This window comes from Neodothiora populina (genome assembly GCF_041146345.1).
Source record: "Neodothiora populina strain CPC 39397 chromosome Unknown canker_contig_11, whole genome shotgun sequence".
Taxonomy (NCBI): domain Eukaryota; kingdom Fungi; phylum Ascomycota; class Dothideomycetes; order Dothideales; family Dothioraceae; genus Neodothiora; species Neodothiora populina.
The window spans coordinates 1,239,622-1,252,120 of record NW_027191410.1 but is presented as its reverse complement, the minus strand read 5'-3'; the positions used below and the strand labels follow the sequence as shown (position 1 = coordinate 1,252,120).

Below are 12,499 nucleotides of genomic sequence, written 5' to 3'. Positions count from 1 at the left end.
CCTACACCTAGTACTTATCTTCCATTCATTCAACACGCGATCGAAATCAGTAAATCTCCTCCAACCTCTGCTTCTCCCACGTATCCTCGCCGTTAGCCACCTTGTCTCTGATCTTCCAGTACTCGCCATTGAACTTCCAGTACTTCTCGCCCGTGACTTTGTCCGTGTCGAGGGAGAACCATTTGGGCACAAACTCTTCGCCTTTTTCCTCGCGCGCTCTGCGACGCTTGCGCTGGAGGTTCTCGACGCGTTCTTTCTCCGTCGCTGCGAGGTCGTATTTGCCGTCTTCCATGGCGCGCTGGTCGGGTCTGAGACGCGAGTCGGTGGGTGCGATGACGGGTCTCAGACGCTCAGGGAGGTTGTTGAGAGTTACGACAAAGGGAGTGAGGTTGAATGGTATGCCTGTGGGTCGCGGGTCGGCTTCCCAGATCTTGAAGGCTTTGCCCTCCTTTGCGTCCTTTTCGCCGACTTCGCCTTCGTAGCCCGGTGTCAGGCGAGCGTAGATTTTGTCGTTCCATCGGCCACCGATCGACCACTTGGTCTGTCCGTTGCCTTCTGTCACGCGGCCTGATACTTGGTAGGCTGATGATGCCTTCCAGCCTCTTGCCTTGAAGTCTAGCACGCATGACTCTCCCGTCGTCCAGTTCTTGATCTCCATCGGTCCGTAGTTGTCGACGGTGGGGTTGCCGGTGATGATACCAATGACCGAAGACGTGACCTTTCTCCAGGTGTACAGCTCTTCGTACTGAGATCCGTCCGGGTTGGTCACACCTGTGGGTCGAAGTCTCAAGAACCATGTTCCGAGGGGATTGATGTCGAAAGACTTGCCGTAGAACTTGGACTTGACACTGCTCTCTCCATAGTAATCCCAGCGTGCGGCTTCTGCGTAGGCGGCGCCGATGGGTGGATGATGCGAAACCTGTTCGATGAAGAAGCGATAGCCTTTGTCTGGGCGGACGTATTCGTACGTCTCGCCGAGCAGAGGATTAAAGGGTTTGGCGACACGGCCGATCGTACTGGCATACTCGGAGGCGGCGAAAGCAGTCACGTAGACCATACGCTCCGAAGAGTCGGTGCGGTCGGCTGCGATTTCAAGGAGGTCGGTGTACTGCATATCCTCGACCACACGGTAGAGCAGAGATGTGGGCTCGTTGAAGGACACAGGCAACGTCATTTTCGTCATGTCCTTGCCGATCATGTTCTTCAGGATGCCCTGTTGCAGTTGTCAGTCGCTTGTAGTCACACGATAGCAGCAAAACCTGCGACTTACCCAGAGAGAGATTTTGGGTCGGTTGTCTGCGTCCAGAGGAAGCTTCGTTCGAATGCCATCCTCGTATCCCTTGTAACTCTTGGCGATCTCGTTCTCCTTGCTGCGTATGGCGACTTGTCCAGTCTCGTCCTCCTGTCCATCGCCGCCTTCGACGTTCACTGCCGGCGCACCAGGAGTGGCTGGCGGGCTCGAGAGTTGCGGCAGCTCGCCGACAACTTCGACCTCGCCTGCGTCGACGGCGTCAAAGAACTCGTCCTCCATGTCGGAGTCATCGTCGCTGAGCTCTTCGTTGGTCAGCTGTGCCAGACTCACACGCGGTACGGGGCCTGTCTGCAAGACACTGGTTTCCTCTTCGACCGCCCTGCCGTCGCGATCGACTTCGATGCTCTTGACGGCATTGATGAGGGTCGCAGAACCAGCAGCTGCAACGGCGGGCTGAGTGCCTCTTCTACTGCGCATCTGGGTGGTGGCTGCGCCCGAGATGGTGCCGCCGCCCTCCAGAGCCTCCCTCAGCGCACGCTTGGTACGTTTCCGCTTGTCTTCGCTCTCGCCGATCTGCTGCTCCAGCTGCTCCTGCTCCCTGGCGACCTTGGCCATGGACTCCTCCCACAGCCTCCGGACATTGGCTTCGCGGTCGAGTCTGTACTGCCAGTAGGCGTCGTGGTCCTTGTGGATCTTCAGCAGATCCATAAACAGTCCTTTCAAGTTCGTGACTGCGGCATCGTAGCTCTGAAGAGCGCTTTCGACCTCGGCAGTGGACAGTGTCGCAGCCGGGTTGGCCTGACGCTCTGTCGCAAGCGCCGAGGAGAGGGAAGCCAAGAGGTCCAGCTGCAGCTTGGCGGATTGAGCAGTGATGTTGAAAGCGTCTTTGTTTGCCGGCTGGGAGTTGTACTGGCTGTTGTCCTCGTCATCGTCGTTGTCAGAGTCACCAAACGTGGTGCTGCGCATCATCGAGCGCGAGGGCTCCTCTGCGGACGCGTTGTCGTACATGCTCGACTCGCCGATGGCCGACGAAGTGGAATTATTGAGAGTGGTGTACTCCGAGGTGGTGGTGGTATTGGTGGTGGCGGTGGGAGCAAGAGAGGCGCCGATGATGCTGGTCCTGTTCGGTGTCACACTTGCGCGCAGGGGCATGTCTGTGCTCTGCCTCGACTGGTGCTTCTCGTGCTGTTCGTGTCTGGCCTCCTTGATCTTGTCGCTCTCGGCTTGTTGTCTCCTGTTCTCTTCACGCGCCTCGTCCTTGGCCCACTGGATGGCGTTGTTCAGTGCCCAGAACCAGCGCTTGGCCTCGACTTCGTGGTTGGCCTTGAGGTGGTACTTGACCGACGACTTGCCCTGGATCTCAAACGACAGCTTCTCCTTGGGATCCATCTGCAGCTTGGCAATCTTCATGTTGATGGCGCCTCTGCACGCCGAGCCGGCGTCGTCCTGGTGCTTGTAGTAGCTCAGCACGCCGTCTTCGAGCACGAAGAACCTCAGCTTCCAGCCAGACGTGTAGTTGGTCCACTTCTTCAGGTATCCCTTGATTTCTCTGGCCTCCTTGGAGCTCAATGCGTTCTCCGCCCTGACTTGGCCCGGCGCGCCGATGGCTGGGGTCAGGATGGCCTTCTCCTGGATGCCTCGCTGAGCGGCGGCGGCGGCAGGGCTCTTCTTGAGGATCTGTTTGACCCTGTCGTCCTTGGTGATGTCCTGGGGCAGCTTGCCCTTCCTGTCTCTTCTGAAAGGATCGGCTCCGTTGAGCAGCAGAAGCTGGATCAGCCTGGTGTCTCTGCTGCGCGTGGCTTCGTGGAGCAAGGTGCCGCCCGTCTCGACCGTGGCGGGGTCCATGGCCAGCTCTGGACTGTCGACGTCGACGACGGCGCGAGTGTGTTCGTCGGCCAGCATTGTCTCGAGATCTTTGTAGTTGTGACTGCGTACCAGCTCTTGAATGTGTCTCACAGCTTCATCGACGTAGATGGACTGGGCGAGCTGCAGGTACGAGTAGACGTCGGGGTTGCGTGCAAGGTCCAGCGCCGTCTTGCCCTGGTAGTTTGTCGTGCTCTCGTTGATGCCCTTCTGGTCCAGGAGCAGCTTGACTATGCCCGTCCTGCCCAGCAGGGAAGCTGTGTGCAGTGACGTGTTGCCGTCCTTGTCTCTTGCATTCACGTCGGCGCCGGGGCCGGCCATGCTGAGCACGTACTCGACCACCGACGGTTCTGCGCATTGTACGGCGAGATGGAGCACGGTGGTGCCCTCGAGCTTGGAGGTGTCGGCCTCGCGGAGAGCCTTGGATATGGCGGCAGTGTCGCCGTGGCGGAGGGCCTCGAAGACCTTGAACAGCCGCACCGACTGCTCAATCGACGTCGAGGGTCCAACGGGCGAAGTGGACGAGGCGACGTGGTCGTGGGGCGGCGACGAGAGTCGACGGGTCGAGGACGGCGAAGCTGCCAGGGCATCGGCATTGGTGTTGGTCATTGTGGTGGCGAGGTGGGGTCTGCTGTTGCTGGCGCCGAGGTTCACGCTGTCTCTGGCGCTCGCCTTGGTGGCTATGGGGGTCAATGATTCACCCGTCGACGGCATGGTCGTGTCGGTGGGTATTTGACTGAGGTTGGCGGTGGCGTCCGACTCGTCGGCGTCTGCCTTAGCATCTGCCTCGGCCACTGCCTCAGCCTCTGGTTTCTCCCTGGGGGTCGAGAGTTCAGTGTTGCTGCTGAAGCTGTCGTCGCCTGGGTGGCTGAGCGTAGACGTCTCCGTTCTGCTCGTCACTCGGTGCAGGAGCGACTTGCCCTTGCTGGCTATGGCGCCAGACTTGGATCGTTTGTGAGTGAGGCCACTCGCATTACTTGTACTGTTGTCCAGGTCAGCTGCGGCGACATGTAGCATGGGCAACAAGAGATAAAAAGGACTGATTCAGGTAGATTGCATGATCCGCGCTTGTATTTTGCTTGGCTTTGTGGGTTCGAAGAAGAGGGAGATGGAGAACATGAAACATGAAACATGAGACATGAAATCAGGACATTGACACTGCGATACTGCGGGAGCCGTGGAACAGGACGGTGATGTGGTACAAGCCTCAAGATGCCAAAGGAATGTAATTACTCACCTGTCTGACATGGTCGGAGCAGACCAGGTACTCGAACGAGTGTTTTGGTTGTTATGGTGGATTTGGTCCTTTATTCATCTGCTGTGCGCGTCGAGATATCACAAGTAATTGCGAGGAAAGAGAGAAGAGGTTGTATGGAATGGAAGTGGAAGTCACAATCTCAACCGAATGCGATGGTGGAAGGAGCTGTGAAATGAGCAGCGGATTCTGTGCAGCCACCAGCTAAGGTACAGTATCTCGCAGTAGTACCAGCTAGCTCACTTCACACTACACCAGTAGCTCAAATGCCAGATCCGAGAGGACGACAGAGTTGGGGAATAATGACGGGAAAGACACAACCACCGGCCTCCCATATCGTGCATCGCGCATGTGCATATCGTAGTAGAATGACGTTGGTGGCTCGTGATTTGCATTCTCCAGTCTTGTATTTATCCTTTCACCATCCACCATCCGCCATTCACCAGCCGCGATATCGTTTCGCTTGTTGGTGAGCTACCTGTAAATGCTCTCTGAACATGCTCGGACTTCCTCTCCTCACTATAATCTACCATTCAGTGGATGGGCAGCCATCAGACATGTCCCATCGAGCACACCTACGAACGGGACATCGTCTTGTACATTGATGCAGTTCTTCAGTCCCTGGTCCGACGGGTCCACAGTAGTCCAGCCTGCCGTCGACATCTGCCCGCGTCTTGGCAAAATCTGGGCGCCCTCCGAACCTCGAATCTCCGTGTCGGACCAGCTGCTTTCACCATCTCCCCGCATCGAAATGGGCCCCATCCGCGATCAGAGTGCGGGGAAGGACCCCGACATCTGCAGCGGAAAGAACAGATCATGTACTCTGGACCGGCACGGTGCCCTCGACAAACTGGACAAAGTAATACTGCATCTACCTCTTTTCATAAGACGCAAAATTAGACCGCTAGATCGGCCTGGGAACTCCGCCTGCCTCCGACGCGGACTCGGGATGTGTTAGCTTGACCTCATGTCGAGATTGGGATTGTTATCTCCTCCAGCTTTCGTACAGACGACTTCACAAGACGAGTGCATGCTTTTCGTCTCCCCCTGTCGTTCCCTGGGCTCCAGAGAGTACCTCGTCATGCCAGTGTCAGCTCATAGACCATCTCACTCTTTCGATGTCAGGGCAAGGACCTGGTTCCACCGACATAGACTCATGTAAACATTGCCATGGAGTCGCATGATTCAGACAAACAAAACAAGCCTAAAAAGCTTCGTTTCATCACTACCCACGGTGCTCCCATTCCCAAGCGTCGGAGGGTAAGTGCCGCTTGCTTGACCTGTCGAAGGCGAAAAGTTGCATGCTCAGGCGAAAGACCATTATGCAAGACCTGCGCCCAGGCAAAAGTATTCTGTGGTGGCTTTGATGCTGTTGACGCCGCTGCCGCTGGCCCTGCTTCGCAATCTGGAGAAAAATCGTCTGACGCGGCTGAATCCAAACACGACTCTGTCAAGTCCGATATAACAGAGCAGAAAACCTCGGGCCCGTCATCGAATGCCCATCCGTCGTCATCTGGAGGGGCTGCCACAGGAAACGCGGGAGACCTGTCTCGAGATGAACGCTCAAGCAAGAGTCCGACCAATGTACATGTCGTTCCTGCTCCGCCGAGTACCATGTCTCGCATCGAGGAAGAAGTCACTGTTCATCGTGCGCCCGTGCCCTCGCTCTCTTGGGGACCGAGAAATCGAATGCCGTATTTTAGATGGCTGGGTCCCACTGCCATCATGCCTGGCTTTAAGCAGATGGTCGTCAAGATCAATCATCAGCACACGTCGAATCCCGTTCCCTCTGACCGTTCCAATGACGATGGCGCATCGCCGCATCGATATCGCAGAGATCCTCACTTGCCCAACTCACCGTTATCCCAACCGCAAGATCCGACCCCCGTAGTCTTGCCCTTCTACGACAATTCTCCAAGTCCACCTAGTGAGCTTATAACTCATCTGGTGACAACATTCTTTGCCCATCTCGCATGCAATTTTCCCTTTCTCCAACGGGATCTATTCCTCAAGGATCTCGACACGAAAGAAGTCGACGTGATTCTGGTTGATGCTGTCTGTGCACTGGCCGCGAGATTCTCGACGCATGAGCTACTACGCGCAGATGACACCGCCAACGGCAAGCCCAATTCACCATCAGAGCAAGGCTCGGTCTTTGCACAAAGGGCAAAGAATGCTCTGCTCGATACATTCTGTGCTCCAAGTGTGGCTGCTGTACAGGCTGCACTGCTCCTCGCCTATAACGAGTTCGGCGAGAGCAGAGACAGTGGCCTGTGGATGTACTTGGGCATTGCGATCCGACTCGCGCAAGACCTTGGGATGCAGAAGCTTGACGGTCTACTGTACGAAGGCAGAGATGGTCCGACTCCGAGAATGGTCGACTTTGGTGGCACCTCAAATTCCGTACACTCGTCCACCTCTAATGTCCAGACGGATAATATAGGGTGTGTAGGGAGTCAGATGCTCACTGACCAGCAGCGGGCGATCGAGCGCGAACGAGTGGATACCTTTTGGGCTGTCTTCTTTCTTGACCGCGTCGTCTCTTCGGGTACGGGGCGACGATCAACCTTACATGATAAAGATATCGAGCTGTCTTTTCCTTGCCTCGAGACTCAAGATCCCAAAACAGGATGGCCTATGCCGTTCCCTGCATTGATTCGAATTGTTCATCTGTACGGAAGGGTCGCCGACTTGCTGAACAGTATCAAGGAGCCCACCGACATTACGACCGAAACCTCGCGACAACTGGCGGACATGGAAACACGCGTCACCAACTTCTATCAAGGCTTGCCCCTGAAGCTGTACTTCCAAGCCACGAATTTTCACCACTACGTCAAAGCTGGAGAGGGCACCAACTTTGTCTTGCTACATTTCTGGTTTCACACTCTCATCGTCCTCCTTCATCAACCCACGCTGCTGAAGACTTTTGAGGGCAAGATGTTGCAACTTTTCCCTGATAGCCAACAGCTCTCCATGTCCTCGGCAAAAACTATCGCAGATATCCTATCCTATTCTCAGTTGATCGATGCAAAAGTATGTCTCGGAAATCCCTTCACAACCCAGCCAATCTACATCGCCGCTTGTGCCTTCCTCAAAGAAACAGCCGAGCAGGCAGCAAGCTCACGATCGCAATCCAGGACACAGTCCAAAGTTGTGTCGCCCGCACAATCTCGCTCTCATAGTCCCAAGCAAGATAAACTTGGCGCCACAGCTGTGTCGACTGTAGAAGTTCCTTCCAATCATGGATCAACTTTGCTGACCGCAGCCGACCGCCTGATGGCACGACACACTCTACTAGCGACAGCTGCGTCTCAGCACTACCAACTCAGCTACAAGGCTTTGCAAAGCCTAGAGACCTACTGGGCAGGTACAAAGTATATCCTGACCGTGCTTGATCAGAAATTCAAAGGTGTTGGGGATCCGCTACTCTATACTCCAGAGGAAGGCGAGAGCGCCGTTGAACGCCCCAATCCGAAAGCAGAAGAGGCTTTCAGATTGCCTGGGTGGCGAAGGAAGTCTTCCGTATGGGACATTGGTACTCGAGGGATGGTCGAGGGAGTCAAGGGCGCCTACAATATTGACTTCAAGGGCACTTGGCTCGGCAATGCAGGTCCTATAGGTGTGCAAGGCATGGGTAAAGGAAACAAGAATGGACGTAGCACTATCGATGACGGCGAGGGTAGCCGCAGGCCAGTGGCGAACCAGGCCACAGCATCCCATCACGATCCTATCGGATGGACACTGACGGGAACTCTCAACTCGCCTTCGACGAACCTGGCTTGGCATTTCCCTCCGAATCCTGCTTCTAAATCACAGGATCAGAATCAGACGGAGAAGCAAAGCGTTGATGCCATGTCGTTGCCTAACTTCTACTTTAATTCGTCACCAATACAAAACACCACGGTCCCCTCACCAGCTCAGCACAACACAAGCCCAACTCAGTATACTCGCAGCTATTCGACTGGATCGGTGGTCTCTCATAGACCTCAACGACTGCAACAGCACCAGACTCGGCGCAGCACTGATCACAGCGGCGACCCGAGCGGTCAGCAATCTCTATCTTTTTCCAGTGACGCTACCCATGCGACGGGAGTATCCACGGCTATTGGCACAACCCCTTATAGTAATCTCGAGCATCCGACACCATATAATGATTTCGATCTAGCAGGATACGACCAAGGCATGTACGAGGACATGCTGATCGAGAGCCAAGATATAGACACGTCTTTGCTAGGGCTAGAGACGATGCCCTGGTTCGAGGCCTTACCAGGCCATCTTCCTGACATTGATATTTATGAGAGTATGGGTGACGAATCAGCAGATCAACGATCGCTTGGTCGGTAGCCATTCTAGTGATAGAAGAGGTGCAGAGTAATTCTCTCAAGAAAGAATGTAAACATGTATAGTATGATCACAGTCTCACGTTCTTTTCTTGGAGAGGTACAATATCGGCAAAAGAGATGCTGATAGCACTTTACCGCAGTGCTTCCACGATGTAAGTATATATATTTATCCAAAGTTCAAATTTTACCCAATGACCGGGCTTGTGGTTTAGTGGTATAACGTCTTCTTAGCATCTTCGGCTCTCGCTGTGGCTCTGACTGAGTGGAGAAGGTCCCGCGTTCGATTCGCGGCTAGTCCATTTATTTTGCTTTTTGGCTACACCATTACCATCGAGCTAGATTCTTTTCAGTATATCTGCAGTAGTAAAGAAAAGGTCACTGAAATATCATGTTTTGTCCACATCAGATCTATGTCTAGTCCTTAAAAACATCCCTGGATTTGATCGAGCATGAAGATGTTCTCTTACATGAAACGGTACTTTGCTGATGAAAGCCGGGTCTCCTGAGATGATAAGATTCCATATCAGCCGGTATCAATTTTGCTTCTGTGATTCTTGGTATCGCAAAATAGCCGCACTGCATGATCGCTCGTTTCACCGTAGACTTGTTGATCTGCGATGTACCCAAGACCTTTCTGCTCTAGAGATATACAGGCCAAAGCGTCGTCGCTCGCAAAGTTCTCATACACCAAAGTCGGGAATTAGAGGTCAATACTCTATACGCACTCCATGCCGGCAACTACAGCGGGGTATATTAAGGGTCAATGCAGTGATTTAAAGTCTACAATCGCTGATTCTGGACCGTCCAACACAACTCATTGAACTGCATATGCATGAAAAGCGCTGCGCTGGGTATGTGTCGCCCCAACTTACCTCGTTTGCATACGTGGGAGTCACAATACTCGTGCACATATGCTCGGGCTACTCGGCAGTCACGAGACGCAGGCTTGCTGCATTTAGATTCCCTGTGTACGCTCATACTAGAGCAAGAGAGTTGCATGATTTGGCTATCTGCGTGTTCAGATAACCTGATATTTGCTGCACCGTATCTTGCGCATCGTCGCTTGCTTTTGCCAGATGTCAACGCTGTGCCGCGACACGATCTATTATCTTGTCACCCCACAATCAAGACTGGTAGTTTCTGCGAGAATTGCAGGTGTAGTGTCCCACCATTGATATCTTACACTGATATCCGCAAGTTGTTGGTATGCTGACTCATATATGCGCATGTTAGCGCTGCTAGAAGAACTGTCTGTGATTGCGTCTGAAGCATGCTGCGAGACATTAGCAAGCTGCAGTATGCAGACACATATACCACCTCAATATCTAGGTCGTACGGATCTCCTCATCCATCACGCCGTACAACATGCGAAGACATGCAAGCAGTCCGGATAATGATGATGTATGTATTAACCGCTTTCTTGGTCGACAGCCTAGGTCTCCATATACAACGCTACGTCATCAAGCTTAGCCTACTGATTTTCATTTAGCGCCCGAGAATCATCGGCAAACGGTTTTTTTGGGGGGTTCGCCTTCTGAAAAAGAGTTTAACAAGCAGTTCAATACTCCCTCAATCATACTTGTGTTGATTCTCGTTCGGTCACCAATTATTTTCCATCATGACGAGCCCGTTTCTGTCAATTGCGAAACACCGCGTGACGGACGCAAATCCACCGCGCAATGGGGCTGAGATGGATTGGGAGCGATGCGCGACTCTCCACAATTCCATCTCGATCTATGGATGGGTTCGGAGCGGAAGACAAATTGTCGACATGGACCGACGGCCCTGGTGGACCAAACATGGTAGCCCGGTACTAGAACGTTACCTACGGCCTTCACTCGTACGCTTTCTCAAGAAAGTGTTCGATCTACCAAAGTGCAATTTCTTCTACTATGTCTCTGGTCTTGCTGGACCCAAGCAAATGGCTGGCTTTGGCGACTTGCTCGCGGATGAAGAACATGAGCACAAGCCTCAGGAAAGAAACAGATTCATTACCCTCTACTTGACGTCGAAAGACCTGGTCACGAAACCGAACGGAATAATGTAAGTGGTATCATTCCATCAGACTCTTCAGTACATCACTCCGATAGCCCACATGGGTTACAGGACTTTTCTTCACGTCACGCAAGCTGATGATTCTAAGATATGACCAAGCTACGCATAAGGCTATATTCATGCCCACACTTCATCACATATTCAATCTGAACGACCCTGCTTTGCCGTGGCAACGTCTAGAGTCAATACTAAGTACTTACATTGACATGATTGAATCCGGCAAAGCTGTAGCTCTGCACCAGAGTGTGGGCAAATCTCTCGAGATGGACCCGTATAGCGGAGTCCGTAGATCTAAGTATAACACTGACCCCTGGGCGTTAGTGCCATATACTCATGGCGATCTTACAAATTGCCTAAGTATATGGCAAAAGCTGTTCAGTGCAATTGAGAAGCGTGCTGGGATCGCACCCGAGGATGAGGACGATCACAACATCACGCCCCTATGTGGACGCTCAGCATTGAACGCAGCATCGATCGCCAGAGGGTTTGCCTACGATCTTCTGTCATATGCACGCCAACCTGGCATCTGGTTCGTAGCCCCTGGCGTAAGGTTGCCAACGACAAGCGAATTCATCAACCAACCTTTCAAGAACATCGCTCAGCAATTCCCAAAAGAAACAGAGGCCGTCACTATGCCAATTCTATTCTTTCGTTGCGAGGGATACGTCACTTCCAAGGAAGCGAAGTTCAGATATCCGTTCTCGACCGTCGAGAAAGTCCCTTGCGGATTGTACTTGGATGCATATCCCAACAAGGAAAACCCCTTCCAAGACGCTTGTCGTTTGGTTCTGCCATTCCCCCTAGGTGCAAACAAATGCGCCAGAACTAGTGATGGACATCGCATCTTGCGAAGCAACGTGGATCTCTACGGTCACGGCATAAATCCACAAATCATGCGTCACGGCCCAAAACTGTTTGCAATTCTCGAGAATTGGCTCAAGAATGTCGAGAGCGGCTACTGGTCTGTGGACGCACAAGGCGTAGCTGGAGGCGTGGATGTATGGAAGCAAGCTGACACCGAAGAGAATTGGTCGAAATACACGGTCAATGCGAAGACGGTATAGGTTTGGCACGAAGAGTGCGATACCGTTGCAACGACTTGTCCAACCGGTTTGGTGGTTGACACCCGCGATTACTACGCCGAAGAAAATAATCGACCAAGTGCATCAACCAGCATAGCGTTGCATATATTGCTCTAATCACGACAAAGCTGTGTTCAGCAGAAAAGCGGCTAATTTGAATAACGAGACGAATCGGAGGTGAAATCTTGGTGCATTATGGTCATATCTCAGCAGAGCTTTCATGGTAGTTTTCGAGACGTATCCACTTGGCCAGTCTCTGTGATAAGGGACTGGCCAGATTTCCCAACTGGAACTGGCTCACCATGCTCAACTGATGCCAACTTGGCACTGCCGCATTGCCACCAGGGTCGATCAAAGAGCTCTGGCATGCGTTCCATGGACACTCCCTTCGTTTCAGGAACCCAAAGCGACAGAACAAGTAATCCGATTGCACAGACCAGTGCCCAGAACAGATAAGCGCCCCATTTGTCCAGAGATGTAAGCATCACAGGAGTGACTCTCACGACGGCGAACTGGAAGAACCAGTGCACAGCCATGTTGACCGCGTACGCGAAACTGCGAACTCTTGTAGGGAACAGCTCTGTGCCGTATATGTACGGAATTGTGCATAGTCCGATCGACCAGCCGACTGCATAGACGAACACAGAAG

The 12,499-nt window shown here is 53.1% G+C and overlaps 2 protein-coding genes across 3 annotated transcripts; one reads left to right on the top strand and one right to left on the bottom strand.

Annotated features, from left to right (window-relative positions):
- Positions 1-46: 46 nt before the first annotated feature.
- AAFC00_000722 (uncharacterized protein) lies at positions 47-4,363 on the bottom strand (the record flags this gene model as incomplete). 2 transcript variants are annotated; one of them, XM_069347365.1, is made up of 3 exons in its annotated part: positions 47-1,213; positions 1,271-4,097; positions 4,353-4,363. In XM_069347365.1, the coding sequence occupies 3 exons, from the start codon at positions 4,361-4,363 to the stop codon at positions 47-49; spliced, it is 4,005 nt and encodes a 1,334-aa protein (XP_069200594.1). The 2 variants fall into 2 exon arrangements, with proteins under 2 accessions (XP_069200594.1, XP_069200595.1); XM_069347366.1 differs by lacking the exon at positions 4,353-4,363 and having other exon boundaries at positions 1,271-4,132.
- Positions 4,364-10,331: 5,968 nt separating this feature from the next.
- AAFC00_000721 (uncharacterized protein) lies at positions 10,332-11,832 on the top strand (the record flags this gene model as incomplete). Its single annotated transcript, XM_069347345.1, has 2 exons — positions 10,332-10,756; positions 10,857-11,832. 2 exons carry the CDS (start codon positions 10,332-10,334, stop codon positions 11,830-11,832), a joined length of 1,401 nt encoding a protein of 466 aa, XP_069200593.1.
- Between the last annotated feature and the right edge of the window lie 667 nt (positions 11,833-12,499).